The sequence below is a fragment of the Pseudorasbora parva genome, chromosome 16 (genome assembly GCF_024679245.1).
Source record: "Pseudorasbora parva isolate DD20220531a chromosome 16, ASM2467924v1, whole genome shotgun sequence".
NCBI lineage: Eukaryota > Metazoa > Chordata > Actinopteri > Cypriniformes > Gobionidae > Pseudorasbora > Pseudorasbora parva.
The window spans coordinates 11,786,159-11,805,941 of record NC_090187.1 but is presented as its reverse complement, the minus strand read 5'-3'; the positions used below and the strand labels follow the sequence as shown (position 1 = coordinate 11,805,941).

Here is a 19,783-nt window from a genome sequence, read left to right as displayed (position 1 = left end):
CCACGCCCCTGGCACGAGGTCACCACGCCCTTAGAAATGTTTTCCCATGATCGCATGACTAGAACTGCTTCAGCCCAGTATGAGCGCTCGTGTTACATGAAGTAGAAACATATTGAATTAAACTCTCCTCACTTGCTTTCAACATCCTAATGAAGAAAATACAGATTAATAATGCAGTTGTAAGTACATGTTAAGCTTTTCTTTTGAAATATTTGCCGCTCGTCATGTCTAAAGATAATTTTCATACTTCAGACGCTTTCAGACAAACCCTGACACGCAAATGATTGCCGTGGTAATGTGACGTGCTGGTGTATATAGTCTAACTTTTATTTGAGGAAATCTGTTGTAATAGACTATTAGGTTTGAACTTATTGATTCTGCGCTTTTTTTAGTGGCATTCAAGGATATGGCTGTTCAATGTTCATAGATTAGTTAGTGGTCTCATTCTCTCTTGCGCTGCTGCTTCGCTAGAATGAACGAATGAATGAAAGCATCGTCGGCATCGGGAGTTAACGCATTTTGAGCCAGCGGCTCGATTGATAAGGCTCTGTGTCCACAGACATTTCACCCTCCTTCACTTCAGGTGAAGGTGGGGGAGAAAAGTCCTCTACTTTAGATGACCGCTCTGTTGCAAAGCTACTGCGTCACTCCAGTCACTATCCATCTTTGCGAGTCTGACAGCTGTCAAACAATCCATCAATGCGGGTCTCAGGTGCACGCCCCCCCGCTCAGCCCCGCCCTCGTCTCGTCCCCTGTCTCCGCTGGGCTCTGCCCACTTTTTCAGCATTTTTCAAATATTGCCAGTGGGTGGATTTAGGCTGTGAACAGGGGTTTAGTTACCCTTTAAATAGCCTGACAAGATTTTAATATAATTTAAATATAATGATTCATTTAAAAGTTATTGGCCAAACTTATCATTACAAAAATTCACAACGCTGCTGCAGGTGAAATATAATGTGGATAACATTGAATAAATATATTTTTATCAGGTTCTATTCGATTCTTGATTTTTACATTAACTTTTTTAAAGCACTGGTTTGCTATAATTTTTAGACTAGACTTTTATGCAATATAATATCTGATCTTTGTTCACAATGTACCACACTACATTGTCAAATAAAAAAATAAAATATTAACAACATAATGTATTAAACACAGTTCAAGATATTTTATATTTAGTCCGAGAGCATATCCAAGTGTATGCACTAGGGCTGTGTATTGCCAAGAATCTGGCGATACAATACATATCACGATACAGGGGTTACATTGTAATATATTGCAATATTTCTTTTTTGTGTTTTTTTTTAAATATAATTTAAAAGAATAAAAAACACAACCATATGCCTAAAACACGAGACAAATTATTTAATTTAATTAATACAGTATAATTTATATCACTAATCACTATTTTGTGCAATCTGAGTAAAGTAAAAGGTAAAGTGACAACAGGATTCTTTATGTCTATATGTTTTAAAGGTTCACAGTATACTTTATACAATAGACTGCTTTATAGAAAATAGCTTAACTGTATTAAATATAAAATATATATAGCAGTGGCTAATAACAACAGAAAGTGCAGTCCATTTCATGACTGAATGACTGTTTGTTTTATATTTAATACAGTTAAGCTATTTTCTATAAAGCAGTCTATTGTATAAAGTGCTATTTCAAGTACTGAACTGCAGAGCTGGTGCATCCATATCCAGATCGCTATGATCTTTCATTCTGCTGCCACCGCTGTCAGTTTTGGTGTGTGTTTATTTTGTTACCGAGAGGAAAACGTGCAGTACATTCTATCGAAACGCTTCTCAGCAGCGCGGGTGACGTCAGGATGTTAAGCGAGCTCTTAGTTTCAAGGTGTTTCCCGAGTATTAGATTTTACAATCAAAATGATTCCTGTCGATTTCCTTAGTGGCTTCTTTTTAGCTGAAACCAAAATGAGTCCACACTTCAGCTCTGTATACTGCAGGAGCGGAATAATGCTATCGTCTTGAGAGCTGGGACTGCTAATGTAAAAACCATAGACAGTAAAAGAAATGGACCGAGCGTTCCCATTGACATCAACGGCGAAAGAATGAAGTCAACCTAGGGGCACTCACTTCCTGATGGCTGAGCGAACTGCGCAGGCTCAGACTGAGCTTGACGACGTAGATGTGACGTGACCCTCCTGTCTGACAGCTGTGAGTCTTCTAGTAGATGTGGAAAGCGAAAGCTGAATCACGTTGTTTAAATATTTTCTCCCGTTGCTTTTGGCTCACTATGGGCTTCTCCCCATTCTTCCCCCTTGACTTTATCAGACTAGTCTCCAGGACATGTCTCCACGTCCCCCCGACTGTCTCATAGACAGTAAAAGATTGCCTGCGAGCGTCTCCTCAGGTCTATACGGTAATTTCTCAACTGTGCGACAGGGTCGCGTTGGTTATGACGCAATCGTTAGCCTATTTTTACAAAAACAGCTGCTGCGGGGCGATAGTGTAAGATACAAGGTAATGGAGCCTTTTATACATTGTCATGTTTCTTTAGAAATAAACAATGGACAAATGGAGTCTTTAAACGTCTCAGATGTAAAGTTATTCACTGTCAAAGTGACTCAAAAATGAATGAGAGTCAATGGGATGCTAACAGCAGGTGATGGCTTGGTTAGCAATGGCAGCCCCTAGGGGTGGAACGCTTTCCGAGCGCTAGATTACCCCCTTGGTAAAAACTAGCGATGCACGCACTTTTACCTTGCGCTTCTCCGGCTCCGCGTCAGTTATACGTTCTGAGATAGCACTGCCATCTAGCGGTTGGGTGTTATACATTCTGTGGTTTAAACCGAACACAAAGCCACGAATCTTGGATGCAAATAAATAAATAAATAAATATCGATACAGTATCGCCAGACATAATATCGCGATATTCACGTGTATCGATATTTTCTTACACCCCTGGTATGCACACTATACTGTCCATGTCCAGAAAGGGAATAAAAACATAATCAAAGTAGTCCATATGTGACATCAGTTATTTAATTAGAATCTCTTGAAGCATCGAAAATACATTTTGGTCCAAAAATAACTAAAACTATGAATTTATTCAGCATTGTCTTCTTTTCTTTTTTTGTTTTCAATCCTCAAAAAAAAATACAAACAGTGAATCAGCAGGTTTTGTAAGAAAAATATCCATATTTAACATATAAAGTATAATACTTAGCTTCCTGCAGACTGCCTTCCTTATTCAACTTGTGCAGACGGTGTAACTCCTCTCGCAGTTTAAAATGGTTGTGAGCTTCAAACTCAGTGAAACCTGACCGTCACTGCCATTATTATAAAGCTTCAACGCGTCAGGATATTTATAAATATAACTCTGATTGTGTTCATCAGAATGTAGAAAGTCATATACTTTCTTGAAGGTGAGTAAATCATGAGGTCATTTTTATTTTAAAGTGATCTACTCCATTAAATGATTTGTGTCCCTTCTAGTATGTGTAAGAACACCTCTTGAAGGCTTTTGTTTGTAATGAATTTTTCTCTTCCTGAAATGTCACATTAAAGAACACTACGTCTAAAGTAACGATTGCTAGATGTACCTCTTACACAATAAACATTTCAAAATAACCCACCCTCCATCTGGTTTCCATAAGCCTTGGTCTCTGTCTCTCAGAGGAAGTACTGGGTGAGAAAGAACCAAAGAAAAGATTCTCAATGTTGTCACTCAGGAGCCCAGCTGATTTTAGCCTTTCTAGAGTAATGAAGCAGAACTCCATTTCCGCTTTAAATTTAAGTTGAGTGAACCAGTAGAGGTTCCTTATTCAAAACAAAGTTGTAGGTTGATGAGGCCTGGATTTCGTGGCGCTTTTATGCCACAGACAACATGCAAAAGCAGCGCTGTTTTATCATGTACTTTCCCTCTGTAGGTAGTATGAGACACTTGTTGCACACTGCATTAAGCTAGATCGATATTAGGTATGATGAAACATGGTATTTGCAGTAAATCATGAAAACGAGATTTAAAAAATAAGACTAACTGTGTTGGTCTATAAAACAATAATTCGTTGGGAAGATGAATCTGTATTTAAACTTGGTCATTAATGTGGTACAAATGTAAAATTATTTTTGAATTTTGTGCTTTCTAGACTGAGAAAAGACAGAAAATGTATTTTTGTCTCATTGGGATGAAAGACTACCATTCCCAGAATGCTTTGCTGCCCTGTGAGGCCACTCCCAAAGCTACTGAATCACTGATCACTTACTCACCACCTTGTTCATCTTCATAAAATCAGTTCAGTTAGAGAACAGACACTACAATTAAAACTGAAGGTGTGTGTTCAATATATTGTGATTTAGCTGCTGAGTGAGTGTCACTAACACTCGTGAATGAGCTGAGGTAAGAGCTCTCATGATGAGAATTGAGGTAAACGCGTCCGCACTCGCGGCAGTAGTTCTCAGCGCGTATTCAGTTCATGCCTTTGGAAGCTTAACTTTTAATAGGAATTAATTTGAGAAGCACGATCATTCGAATATACTCCAGGATTTCTACTGATAAAAAGCCATATGCTAATCGCTGAAGTAACCCTTTAAAATTCCTACCAACCCCGAAATTTGAATTGTAATGTACTGTATATCATGTTATATTTAATTATACAAATAAGTACTGAGTATTAATGACCAATCTGTACTTAATGAGGGTTAAGTTTGTTTGTAATAATGCATCATTTACTGTTTTTACTATAGTAAGTAAATGTAAGATGTGTAACAAGTGCGCTGTAAAATAGTGTTACATACAACAGTGTAGGCAAGACAAAACAAAAATAAATAGTCTATGAATGAAGACGAAGTAACTTTGAAAGTAACTTAGTAAACATTAAAAAAAAAACAATGTCTTGTCATTCTGTGCTCCAGAACATTCGCTGATGTCTTGTTCGTCTCTGTCGTGGTTGTGACCTTTTGCCTTGTCTTTTTATCCTTATTATGGGTTTGTCCCGTAATGCACTTACAGCAGACAAGAGGTAGGAGCAGGACTGGCTTCCTCTTTATTTTGTCTGTCTGCCGGATTAGGAGATGTTGATAAGGTTTGTCTGATGGACAGTCACAGAGAATAACTTGCATAATTAGATTTGAAATTTTCTAAATAGAGAGTGGTGCAAAGGTCTTGAGATGATGCTTCTAAGGCGCTTTTCCACTGCATGGTATACGGCTCACTTACCATCTCAGTTGAGGTTTCAAGCGAGCCTTACCGATACTAAAATGTGACATGTAATCTAGGGATGCAATAATACTCAATATAATATTGAACCGTTCGGTATGCCTTTCACGGTTCAATAAGCACTGGTGAATTTTGGTTTTGCATTTAATTAATTATATTCCATTTGTCTCCGTTTTAAATATTTCTCTCAGTTTATTTTGGCTCTGTTTGAGTAGGGCTGGGCGATATGACGAAATATATCGTCTGGACGATAGAAAATGTCTATCGTTTTATATAAGGCTCTATCGCTTACGCCACGATAAGGCGTTTATGGCAGAATTTTACGTCAAGATGCACCTCACGCCACGGCATGCCCATGCAATACATAAACGCGCTCCCTCTGTCTCTCTCTCGCTCTCTCACTCACACACACACACGCGCTGCAGCCTCCCTTCCACTCACGTCACTTTTTTAAAATCCCCCACAGCGCGAAACACGAGTCCCGCAAACGCGCCGCAGAGGAGCTTGTTTGTAATCAGAGGACAAATGGCTCCTTAGTTTCGAAATGGTTTGGGTACAAGGTGATCGCGTTGAAAATAAAGGCGTTTGTCCAGCCTTAGAAGCTCATTTGAATCATTGCCGCGGCTCATTTAAGAAAATGACAGCTCCGAAGAGACGCCGCTTTAGTTTGAGGTAACGTTACTGCTAACAATAATAAAGAAAGACGATCAACACCTTATGTGTTACCACTGAAATGAAGATGTAATATATTTCCAAATGTAAGCCCATCTTAAGCGAAATGCACGCTTCATACTGTCGTCTGCTCTGGCTCTAACCTCGAGTGTTTACTTTTTGCAAACCTTGTGAGCGCGCAAACCCAAACGCTGTGACCTCGCGCCAAATGTTTTTATTGGTTTATTAAGTACAAACAGGCGAGTTATGAAAAATTGAGTGCGAGGGATATGTTCAATCACACAAAAAGATTTTGGAATGAGACGGCCAACTGTAGTAGCGTTTAGTCCACTGTCTATAATAGCCTAATTTAGAGATCACTTTTTTATTTATTTTAACCGACAACTTTGATCGGTTAACGTTGATACGGTCAGCCATCAGTCAAACGTTCATCGGTAAACATCCCTAGGCAGGTGTTAACTTTACTAACAGTCTTGCTTTAAAAAAAGGTTCTAAATAAAATAAAAATGTAGTCCATACTACCTTTATTTGTTTTGTATATCATTTCAAACTGCATTTCCACATTGCAATTTTGTATAGACTATTCATAAACTGAATTAATAGAAAGGTTGCTATATCGTTATGTATATCGTTATCGGGATATCAAATGAGCTATATCGGGATATGAAATTTTGGCCATATCGCCCAGCCCTATGTTTGAGTGTGCCTGTGAGTCTACGCGCTGATATGAGCAAATATCCAATCATCATATGCACTAAAGTTAAGAGGTTTAGCCGCGTTTTATAGACTTGCTGGTTAAACATTTCATTTGTGTGCTATGCACAGTTTTGCATTAAGCGCTCGTGTCAAACACACGTGATTACTGGACAGTCTTACTGCGCTAATACTGTCAAATACACACAAGATTAACATATAAACGCATGCTGGTTATGTCTAAAGTGAAAGTAAAATGGCGTGCGTCTATGAGATGCGAGTAGGTCTTCAATTAATAACAGCGCAGCCTATAGTGAACATGCTGTCCTTAAAGGGACAGTTCACCTCTAAAAAGATTTTAATAAAAAAAAAAACACCTTTAATGCAGTAGCTTTTAATCAATGTTGTATATTGAGGGATATGTAGTTTTAATTTTAGCCTTCATTTATTCATTCAAATTCATACTTAAATGCTACTGTACATCTCTGAGCTGCCACTGCAAATCTTTATATATCTTTATTTTATATTATACAGTACACTGGGAATGTGTACAAGTTTTTTTTTAAGTAAGGGGTTCCAAGTCTTTTAAGTGAAATAAAGAAAGAGTATTGCAATACAAACATTTTCTTTATTCTTTATTTAACCCTTTTCTGTTCCTTTCGCCTAAGAATAGAACAATAAAACAACCAAAACGAACCGAAAAACCGTGGTTAAAAACCGAGGTATGTATTGACCCGTGGACTAACTGTATTGTCGCATCCCTAGTGTAATCACTGCAGACCATTGGTTTGTCAGAGAGGATCGTAAGTGTCATTGGATTTGTGAGACGTGACAGAAAACCCTCTAGAAGCAAACTTTCGCCTTGCAGTGAAAAACATCCATATGCCGAGAATCAAGAACAGCATTCCATAGATATGCTCCCTTGTTTATGTTGTGAGTTTGTTTGTCGCTTTTACGATTGTGTCACGCCATTAGGCCGGAGACACACTGCAAGCGTGGCGTTTCTGCTGCGTGTCAGCCGCGGGGCGGCTGCCTGGCGTTTCTCTGTCTTTGCACACCAGAAGCGTGTCTGACGCGGCGCTGCTGCTGCAGAGAAGCCCTATACTTCATGCTAAATATAAATATATTGCCTATTGATACAGCAAAGACAACGTCGGCAGTAGCCTATTGACCAAACATATATATGGTATTGACGGCAAAATAGGCTACAGAATATTTCGTTCTGTATTGACAGGTTTAATATTTCAAAATCAATAATTATGTTGTTTTTTATTATTACAAGTAGTCCTATATCTGCATTTATGTTAACCTAAAGACTTTCAAACATGAAAATGCCATTTATGAATATGTATTCGTGTCAAAATGGCATATAAACATCTTTTCCTATGCTATTTTGCCTAGAAAGGCTTCCAACACGCGCGCGTGTCGCGTGAAAAATAGGCGTCTCTTCTATTTGAAGCATGCACGCGTTTTCCGCGCGGCTTGGACCGCGCGTGTGCCGCGCGACTGACGCAGGCAGTATGCAAGCGCTAACCGGTTAACATGGGAGCCGAAATAAAAACGGACACGCCACGCAGCCAAGACGCTCATGACACGCTTGCAGTGTGTCCCCGGCCTTAGAGGCGGCGCAGCTATAATGATCACCCGCCCACTTTGAAGCAGTACTTAACTGCAAAAGCAAACCGAGCTGAGTCGTACGATGCAGTGGAAAAGCGCCACTAGTGGCTGATTGTGCTAGGTGGTCCTAGTCAGAAGATCCCACCCTCTAGAGTTCTATGGTATTCTGACTTTATTGTAGCCTGACAAGCCAGATCCACATCCAGATGTTTGGTCTGGGAACTCACCATTTGCATGGCTCAATCCGAGAGGTGGGATAAACGGTTGTCTTTCAAAGTCCCTCTGCATGCAATAGGATAGCGCTAAAACCAACCAGTTAAAAGTAGGGCTGTGTATTGCCAAGACTCTGGCGATACAATACGTATCACGATACAGGGGTTACGATGCGATATATTGCAATATATTGCGATATTGTAAGAGAGGCAATATATTGCGATACAATACGTATCACGATACAGGGGTTACGATGCGATATATTGCAATATATTGCGATATTGTAAGAGAGGCAATATATTGCGATATTTCTTTTTTGTGTGTTTTTGTTTAAAAGAATAAAGAACACAACCATAAGCCTAAAACACGAGACAAAGTATTTTATTTAATTAATACAGTATAATTTATATCACTAATCATATGCAAAGTGCAATCTAAGTTAAGGGAAATGTAAAGTTACTGCAGGATTCTTTATGTGTATATGTTTTAAAGGTTCACAGTATAGCAGTGGCTTTTTAACAACAGAAAGTGCAGTCCATTGACTGAATGACTGTTTGTTTTATATTTAACACAGTAGCCCCGATCACACAGAACGCGTTTTTGCAGCGAGAGGCGCCTTTTTTGAATGGATTTTGGTTGGCAGAGAGCGTTATGCGCGCTGCTTATGCGCCCTGGGCGCCTCGCGTTTTTGAAGGAGCACTCCGAGCAAAAAGTCAACTCTGAGCAGAAAAGCGTGCAACATCATCGCGCTTATTTTCTGTTGTTCAAACGAATGAACGAAGAGGCGGGCCTTCCGTTGTGTTGACCGTTACATTGATTTGACTGATGGGGGTTGCCTAGAAACATTAAAGCGCGTTTTCAAACCTGAAAAACATGTTCTGTGTGATCTAAAGCTGTTTTCTATAAAGCAGTCTATTGTATAAAGTGCTATTTCAAGTGCTGAACTGCAGAGCTGGTGCATCCATCTCCACATCGCAATTATCTTTCATTCTCCTGCCACCGCTGTCAGTTTTGGTGTGTGTTTATTTTGTTACTGAGAGGAAAACGTGCAGTACATTCTATCGAAATGCTTCTCAGCAGCGCGGGTGACGTCAGGATGTTAAGCGAGCTCTCTGTTTCAATGTGTTTCCCGAGTATTAGATTATAACTTGGCCTATTTTGCAAACAAAATGATTCTTGTCAATTTCCTTAGTGGCTTCTTTTTAGCTGAAGCCAACATGAGTCCACACTTCAGCTCTGTATACTGCAGGAGCGGAATAATGCTATCGTCTTGAGAGCTGGGTTTGCTAATGTAAACTAGTGATGCACGCACGCACTTTACCTTGCGCTTCTCCGGCTACGCGTCAGTTATACGTTCTGAGATAACACTGCCATCTAGCGATTGGGTGTTATACAGTCTGTGGTTTAAACCGAACACAAAGCCACGAATCTTGGATGTAAATAAATAAATATATAAATATCGATACAGTGTTTTTGAGAATCGATACAGTATCGCCAAACATAATATCGCGATATTCACATGTATCGATATTTTCTTACACCCCTAGTTAAAAGCTTCTTTGTTTACAAGTAGCACGCGAAACCGTCGCAGCTCTGCCATCATGATGTTAGGCCCACCCACTGACTGTATCATGATGTGATTGGCCAGACCAGAATTAGTTTTTTCCAGCTCGCAATTCAACAAAGAGTTGCTAGACGATACGATAATTAGATTTGCTGCTGCTAGGGTGCATCTAGATTTCTAGGCTAGCTTTATTGTCCACCAGACAGAAAGGAAAAACAATAAAAAGTTTAATATGTAGTATTTGAGGCTTTGTTCAAATTAAGGTTTACTGTGATTGATCATAATTGATTTTCAGTTTTGGCTTCAAGGGCTGGGTATCGATACAGAGTTCCTAATTTGATTCTTATTCGGTTCAATATATTTGATTAAAATAAATTCAAACTTAAATTTGAATTTGAAAAAGTAATGAATAAAATTATTTTTATTTTTGACCCATGTGTCCCTGCTTGCATTGTAATAAATGAGATTGACACAAATTTGAGATGTCAGTGAAATTGAAAAAAATCTCAATATTTTTTTTTTTTTACCTCAGCTAAAACTAATATCAATTTCAAAGATTATTAAAGACAAGTAAACATTCATAAAAGTAATAAAAAAGAACAAATAATTCAACTAAAAGCAATAACACAAATAAATGAATGCAAACGAACTTTAAATGGATATAGATACAAAATAATCAATGTTTCTCAGGTAGGTCTAGCAGAAGTTTTCAGGTACAGAAATTTAAAGTAATCAAATGTAAAATAAAATTGTTTATAATCTTCACTGTACAAGTTGCTTCAACTTTAACCATAAGCAAATAAGCAAATGTTTCTTGAAAACAGTGACTTACTTTCATTAAGGGTTAACTGGTTAATTATGAGTACTTTTTGTATTTGGACGTGTTCAGGAAAAAGAAAGAGGCTTGTGGTTAAGGATCTTGGTTTGATCTAAGGGACAGCCCAGGCTCAAAAGGGATACTGAATTTGTTCCAGTTTTAGCACCATTTAGCCATTAAGCCCCATTAGCCCCCTTTTTTCTTCTGGTTCAAGTGTTCCTTTCGTCTTCTACAGTAAGAAGAAACAATGTGAGTAAGCAGTCATTCAAATCAATGCATTCACTCTTTAATCCGTTGCTGCTAGTATGCAACTTCCTTAATGCAACTTTTGCATGTTTAATTGGAAGTTAATGTGAACACTATGAACATTTACATTGTGAGGGTCTTATACATCTCATCTTAAGACTGAGAGTTAAGCTGACACCAATCCTTCTGAGCAGCCCAATGGTATTTTACCGGATTTACCACTGGTTTTTCTTAGTCTTAGCGAAAGTCTACTTATCCATTAAGCACTCATAAGTTAGAGTGAGTTGAACATAAAGTCTTGCTGTGATTTGTTATTGCGTTTGGCTCAACACAATAACAGCACTGAATTTAAAACTCTTCATGAAAAACACTGATGCTATTTCATTGATGGATCGTCGCGCAGCTTGAATTCTCTCTCGGCTTTGGCTGAGTCGCTGGTTAAATACAGCTCCATCCAACATTAATACAGCGTTTTATTCCCATGCCACAATCTGATTTAATGCTTTTGTCCACCTTCACATTTACTCTAAACTCTACATCTACACCGACTGCTAGGTTTAGTTTCATTATTCAGTCGGAAGAGCTCATGTAAAGTTGTAATTGAAACATAGAAATTCTGTAATTGCAGGATCTGTGAATAAACTATAATCTTGTGCTGTGGTATTTCCCAAGGTTTGTCATTACATATTTGGCAACATCTAATTTGTCTTTAGGATGCCATATTTTTAGTCTCCAAGTTGTGGGCCAAAAGGACAATTTATTCATGAATTGGTGAATAAGTGACATCAGTTATTCCTGCTGTATTTTTGGCTGCTGGAATTTCCTCGTGTTATAATTTTTATTCATGTTCGGACCGATGGCTGACTTGAGCTGGCAGGACTTAATTTAGGCTTCCCTGTCTAAAACCACAACCATAGTCACAATTCGCAACCCAAAAATCAAGACACTTTTTTTCCACTCGAGTACAGCAATGATGATGATTCATATCTTTACTGAAACACTGCAGCCTGATGAAGTAGCTGAGGAATTTGGAGATGGTGCAGTTCTGCAGGGGAGTGAAGTTCAAAGGTCAAGGTGTTTCCATATGGGAATGGAATTAAGAAAATTAAGTTGTAGGCTGAGATTAAAGGTCATGAGGGGGAGACTTAAATGGGGAACATCTGTCAGATATTACACCGAGGACATGTAGTAGGCCTATTACTTCAGTAATATCTCTTTCATTGATTAGTGGAAAAATATGCTTGTTTTTGTAAAGTTATAGTTTTACACTAGAATGTGCATTAGGGCTGAACGATATGGACAAAATTTCATATCTCGATTTTCATGCCAGATATCTCGATATCGATACAATACAATATGTCTACGTGTTCGGTGAAAACCAAGCATTTCTTAGAAAAAAATAAGAAGATTTTAAGCCTACATTTCCAAAATTTATGTCAGAAAATGTATTGTTTTTAAGCCTTTCGCACGTACGATCACACAGGTGTAATCAGTCTAGGCTGGTCCCTGGAGCGTTTGATCAAGTGCATCACGATCAGACAGGCGCGCTCAGAGCTGTCATAAACCACAACTTTTCAGTGTTTTCAACCACATACTGTTTATTTTAGGTTTCAGACATATAAATTCACATATGTACTAAAAAAAAGCAATACATTTAGAGTTTGTAAAATACACACTGATGTCTATGGAAGAGGTAATAATAATCCTTTTCATTATAATTCGATACGTTTATTCATATCAGATACACATTGTGTAAGTAACTTCAAAGTTTACTCTATTCTATTCCCAGTTCAACAGCCACTTACTTTTAAGTAATTCGGGAGAAATGGATGAATTCACCTGTTGTAAACATGGAGGTTTTAAATCCAACAGATCCGATTCTCTGAACTGCGTTTGCGGCACAAACTAACACGGCGGCGGCAATCGCGCATACAGCTCTAACGCGATCGTTATAAAGGTGTTTAAAATACAATATACTTCCACTTGCATGTATTTGACAATCAGAATATCAGATATTTCATGCCATAGCTAACACATTTGTGAATATTCTGAAAAAAAAGAAAGAAAAAATTACATAAAAGCAGATCATCATTCATTGAGCTCTGCACTGCTGCGGTGTGTCATGTGACAAGCAACGACGGGTCACCATGGAAATGCCCCCCCCCCCCCAATATAGTTCCCACGTCCCTGATAAGTGTGTGCACGCTGGCTTTAGCGGTGTATTTAAGGGGACTCATAAAACTGATGTTTGTTGTGACTGCCAGAGTTGTATGCAGGGCGAGCGCGGAGAGGGGAAATCTATATCGTCGATATCGTTGCTTTTTTTTTATAGTAATATCTTGAAAGTTCATATCTACATATAGATACGATAACAATATATCATTCAGCCTATCTGCCGTTTTTTTATGCATTGGTCTGAACCAAGCCTGCAGCACCCCTCTCAGAAACTGAAGCCTCCGCGCCTCGATCGCCCCCCGGTGACCGGTCCCAGTATAGCCGCACCTCTGTGTTTTCTAATGGACGTGAGGCAAACTAAACAATTAAATTATACTTAAACTAACTTTGGGGAAAAAAAAATATTTGATGTCATTGTAGGCAGTTATCATTATGATGATTTCATTTCAAGTGTTTGTTTTTAAGTTTAGTTTTAGTTAGTTATTTGATGTTAAAAACGGCGTGTGATGTCATGATTGACAGCCGAGATTGACGTCTTCTCTGAGTGAAGTTGTCACCGAGGGACTAACAGACTTTTTTTCTGGATTTTTGGGAGCAGATTGGAGCTTTAGCTTCAATTTAATTTCTATATTTCTATAACTGTTTATTTCACACCAACATAATTAATTGTTCTGCATCTGTGAGAGTGTGGGCAGGCTTTTGATATCACAGCTGTACTTCCTGCTCTTTACTGCGCAACTCCGGCCCCGATAATGTCAGCGCCTTGCAGAGTGTCTGAAAGCGTCAACTCTAGTCAGCGTAAACAGATGAAGTCGTGTCATCCATATTTTTTTACAGTCTATGGTCTGAACAGACAGAGGCACTCTGATTGTGTCCACATTAACCTCTTTAAAGCTACACTGTGTGATATTTTCCCCCATCTAGCGGTGAAAATGTTATATGACCATCTAGTGAATAATAGTTTCTGTTCCTCTCAATTCCGATTTCGTTTTAACTCCTATGGTGGCCGATTTAGTCCAAGATTAACACGGCAATCCTCCTCTTCACATTCAAAACGGTGCCATCGAGTGTTAAAAATGTGAAAGGCGAAGCTTGAATTTACGGATATGTCCCTCTTTGGCTAATGTACTTTCAAGATGGAGGGGCAACATGACGACCGGCATTCGAACCCCTCACCCGTATGTATTTTCAATGGCATATTATAAACTTATGAGAATATTTATAACTTGAAAGAAGTAAATATACATTAATGAGCACATATATTTTTGAAAGAACTAAGTGTTTTTAGCTAAGAATAAACTAAAAAAGTTACACAGTGTAGCTTTAAAAAAATCTTCTTGGTGTGGTGCATCAATCTACTATTGGTCACACGTCTTCACGTGATACAAATTCGCAGGTCAGATTTTGACTGGCCTATGAATTTGGAACCAGTAACCATAGCAATATTTGTTTTTCCGTCTCCCACATTTGCAATCGTATGAAAATCAATGGAACGATCAGTGTGTGAAAAGCCCCTTTAGTGGCCACTTCAACTCTAGGTGGAAAATAAAGCTCAGAATTAAATCTTGAGAAAGTGTTACACGACAGCCTTCGTGATCAATTCAGATTGGTTGCTCAGTTATAATTGTATTTTTCTCATTGTTTTTTTTTCTTTCTATTGTTTATTTAAAACATTTTTATTTATTTCATATTGCTGTTTTAAATGTGGCCAATATCAGATTCCAGTGTGAACAGATCATGGTCCTGAACTGACCCGCATATCCAAAAGAACGATGCATCATGCAGCACGCTGTCATATGGAAGTAAAGGAGAGCACATCAAAGTATGTGTTTACACGTGTATATATTGTGGGATCTGCCGCGAAAGCCTGCAAATCTGTGCGCAGGCTATATAAAAAACAAAGACGAGGATGCGAAAAAAATTTCTAATTAACCAACTGATGTCACATATGGACTACTTTGATGATGTTTTTATTCCCTTTCTGGAAATATTATTTCTGGACAGTATAGTGTGCATACACTTGGACTCTCTCTCAGACTCTGAATGTTCTCTGACTGTGTTCCGAAGATAAACGGAGGTCTTACGGGTGTGGAACAACATTAGGGCCATTAATGACATAAATTTCATTTTTGGGTGAACTAACCCTTTACACAGTGTCTGTCCTTAAATGAATTCAATTATAACTAAGAGTGTCAAAATGGCATTTATTGTTTGAATTTTGTGATAAAATGGATATAGAATACTTAATATGTTTGTGTGGGAACTCAGATTGAAGTATTTTCCGCTCATAAAACAAGCATAATGTTTAAGATAATATTCGTACCATTCAGTACACACGTGAACTGTACCAGAAGCCCTGTACCAAAACGGTTTAGTAAGAAATTATAAATGTGTGTAACTTACACCCCTAATCAGTCAGTTATAATGAATTGGTTTGCATTATTGCATTCCAAAATCTGTCAAAACATATTTATTTACTCTCAGAATTGCCACAATGGGTGCTACAACAGACATTGGTGTACTGTCGTTTACAATATGAATAATATCTTGAAAAATATCTTGCTGTCATGTTAGTTAAACTGTTTACATTTCTATAGTTAGTTACCTGAATAACACATTTTTCTGTGCAGACACTCAATCAAACTGGACCACAGTCTCTCTCTGACGGACAGTGTGAATCATGGCTCTTCCTTTTAAGAAAGATCTGGAGAAGTATAAGGAGATCGACGAGGATGAGATTTTGGACAAGCTGTCAGAGGAGGAGCTCAAGCAACTGGAGAGTGCTCTAGATGAGATCGACCCAGAGGTGAGACGCTTTTCTTCACACTTTCAGACAGTTTGACCAAATCTGTCCAAGCTTCATTAATTGGTTTCCATCCTGAAAACTTGCAATGTGGATCATAGTTGATATCCGGACAGGAGCAAGTGTTTATGGCAACATTTCATATAGCAAACAAAATTTAGTTTGTAGAAAGTTTTAGAGATGCTCCGATCAGCATTTTTGGGGCCGATTACAGATCACCAAGATCATGATCTGCCAATTGCACAGAATGGCAGGAGAATGGGAATCTTTTATGTATAATCTTGCAGAGTTTGCACTATTTGTAGAAATAAAACTAACTCTAAATTAACTTTATTGAGAAGAAAAAAAAACTGTAGAAATAGGCTAGATTCAAGATCTTGAAGAACCACCAAGTGTTTATTTAAAAAAAATTAGATAACTTAAAGGGGGGGTGAAACACTCAGTTTCAGTCAGTGTCATGTCAATCTTGAGTACCTATAGAGTAGCATTGCATCCTGCATATCTCCGAAAAGTCTTTATTTTTTTTTATAATTATATAAGAAAGATGCGCTGTTCCGAGTCTTTCCGAAAAAAGCCGAGCGGGTGGGGGCGTATCGTGTGAGCGGAGCTAAATAATGACGTGTGCAGCAGCGCGCTGTGTGTTGAGTCGAGTGCGTCGTAAAGCTGTCTCATCCCTAACAGCGGGAAAAAAACTTTATTCAAAATAAAAATATGGCTTTTAATCAGATACAGCCATACATCTATGATCCGGAATCAGACCCAGAGGCTGCAGTTGAACAGGAGCAGCAGCAAAAACGACTAGAGCAGGACGTCGGATGTGGTACAAGTATAAGTTGTACAAGTACAACTATATAATATGCTTAGCGACTTGTGTTATTTACATATTTATACTTGAATTATATCGTCGTATTTTTGTCTTTGAAGGTGTACATGTGGGAAGTGCAGTTGTGCACGTGTGTTTGTGTGTTTACGCGTGGTTTGTGTAGACAGTAAGCGGACTGGTTTTGCACGGCAGGCTAGTTAGTGTTTACATAGAAAGACACGGAATAGTAGCGCATTTGAATGAAGAAGCGTGCTTATTTAGTTCAACATATTTCCCCCCTCTTTGTGTATTGTTGTTTGGAGTGCTTTTACAATACACAAATATAAAGTTACACATATAGTGGCCAGCTAAACAAATGTACACGCACTACACATCGCATGCTCCATTGATCAATTAACTATACGTGATCATGTTTGGGCTAACACAGACAAAAACACAGACATTTGAAGCAGTCTCACTCACTGCCTGCGGTTCTAACGTTGGGACCTTTATCGTTGGGACTGCTCCATCCTTCAGCATTAGGCGATCGGAAAATCCTGTGTCGAGCTGGGCCTTGTTTATGAAACAGTCGGCACCGAAATGCAGCGAACAGATATAAACATTCGCGCAACTCAGTTGCTGATCCGGAAAAGCAAATTACATCCACTGTTGCCTTAACGCGGGGTTTTTGGGGGAATCTGTGCAGGACTGTCTTGGTCTGGCAACCAAAAACGCACTTTTTTGGTGACATTGTTATGTGCACATCACCTGTCCAGCATCCTACAAGCCAGCGCTTTGATGGGCGTAGGCTGTTACTTTCGCTCTCTCCCTCGCTCTCTCTCACGCGCTTCCGGTAGAATTGTCCGTAAGGCCCATGCAAGGAAATTCCGCCCCCATTAACGTCAAAGGGGACGCATGATCTCAAAAAACTTGCCGAAACTTATGACTAACCGGAAGTAGTATTTTTGACAAAGAAATACTCCCATCAAACGTCCACCTTAACTTTTGAAACTTTGTCTATGTTTAGTATGGGAATCCAAGTCTTTAACAGTGTAAAAAGATCAGTATGCATGAAACAGCATTTCACCCCCCCTTTAAGGCTACTGTAGGACCTCTGTCACAAATAAAGCAAAATAAAATGATTCCAAACAGAGGGGTTAGGCAGACCAACACACATAAGGTCAGCTTAATGGGATGTAGCCTCTTAAAACACTGATTACATTTAATAATTGGCAGCTAAATGTAAAACTTGTTACACCAAAACTGGCTACTGTCACAAAGGACAAAACTATGGCAAGTTTTTTTTTTTCTGTTAATATTATGAACATTTGATTTAGTTGAGGAACCCCCTTATAGATGACTATTTATAGATGACTCTTGTTATACATTATCTCACCTAAATCTTTGATTATGCAGTGCAATTTTGTTATTAAATAATTTTTTTTCAGGTAGGTCTAACATTATTATTGAGGTAAAAATACTAAAGAAGTGTAATATAAAATCTAATGTAAATTAATATTGGTCTTCCCTGAATAAATTAGATTAATCCTTACAAAAGTTGCAAAAGCTAGTCATTACAAAAAATCAAAAAAAGTTAGTCCTTCAAAAGTTGCAAAAGTTAGCCATTCAAGAGCAGTGAGTGTCATTAAGGTTCATCAAACAACAAGACAGAGAAACTGAGAGACAGCAGCAGTTTAGTCGACTGCTTTTATTTTAAGAGCGAATACAGGGATACGGTTATTACACAAATGCTAACGTTCACTCGCGAGTCACGACGGGCAGGGGTTTATGTGCATACTCGTCAAGACTTAAGACTACTAGTAATTTAGTAGGCCTACAGACATTTTGTGTGTATTTGACCATTGAGCTTTTTGTGAGATGGGCTGTGTGTGTGTCAGGTGTGTGTGTGTTAGATTACGGTCTCTTGGAGAACACTGGCAATACTTAAAAATAAATGTAAATGATAAACTTTAGTGACGACAATGCGACACTGCCTCCATTGTGCAAGTGGCAAATCCTGTTTCGATTCCAGCTCGATATTAGTTGCAGATGCGATGCGCTGATGTGAAGCCATTTGACCACTTTGAGAGTGAAAGAGAGAGAGAGAGAGAGCGCACGCGGTGATTCACTCGCTCTGTTTGTGAACTTAAGTCTCACAGAAAGTTTTCAAATGACTTCGTAAGTTATTTAATACAGAATATGAATTGTACCTCACCTTCAGCATTTAATTATTTTACCCGCGACGGAAAGAGAATGAGACTGCCGCTGCATGTCATGCCTTCACTCTCACGACAGGCGCGCGTCTTTGTGTCGTCAGCATGTGATCGGTTTATGAGATCGGCCTTTTTAGAGACCGCCAATCAATCATCCCAAAGCGATTATCGGCCGATTGAGATCGGTTGCCGATCGTTCAGCGCACCCCTAGAAATTATTGATCTCTTATTTTTCATATAGATCAATAACTCCGGAAAGTCAATGCTTATTAAATGATAATAAAAAGAATGATTTATATAAATGTATGTGATCATATTATTGGTAGTTTCTAATGATACGAATCTTAGTAGTTGTTTGTTTGTTTTTTTTTGCCCCCAATGTTTTTTTTCACTCATAAATTTGTATAATGAGCGTGCACTCCCACTGTTCCACAGCTTTACACACCCATTTCGTTTTCAAATCTGCAGTGTGAAATGACCAATGCGATGATAGCCGGGTTTCATGACTCATTCATTTCATTTTGGACGCTTGATTTAATGATTACAGCACCACAGGCATTAGCAGAGGTAAAATTGTGAACTCAGAGTTGTTTTAGAAACGTCCCCTTGCATTTGTGTTGATGTCTTCTACGTTGTTACAGCAGCTGATGAAAATATACTGGAATTTGTTTACACCACTTAAACAAAAGGATCAAAGGGATGTTTTTCACCCCAAAATCTATTACTTTTTTTTTTTGGAACATTAAAAATATTTTGAGAATGTTTTATCAGTTTTGGTGACCAT

General features: G+C 38.5%; 1 protein-coding gene across 1 annotated transcript in view; it reads left to right on the top strand.

The window, feature by feature from the left end:
- tmod2 (tropomodulin 2) overlaps positions 1–19,783 on the top strand; it is a 62,916-nt gene that overhangs the window by 3,431 nt on the left and 39,702 nt on the right. Inside the window, exon 2 of the mRNA XM_067419615.1 lies at positions 15,812–15,987. Coding sequence (XP_067275716.1) covers positions 15,862–15,987 — 126 coding nt within the window. The 5' untranslated portion in view covers positions 15,812–15,861. The remainder of the gene's footprint in view (positions 1–15,811; positions 15,988–19,783) is intronic.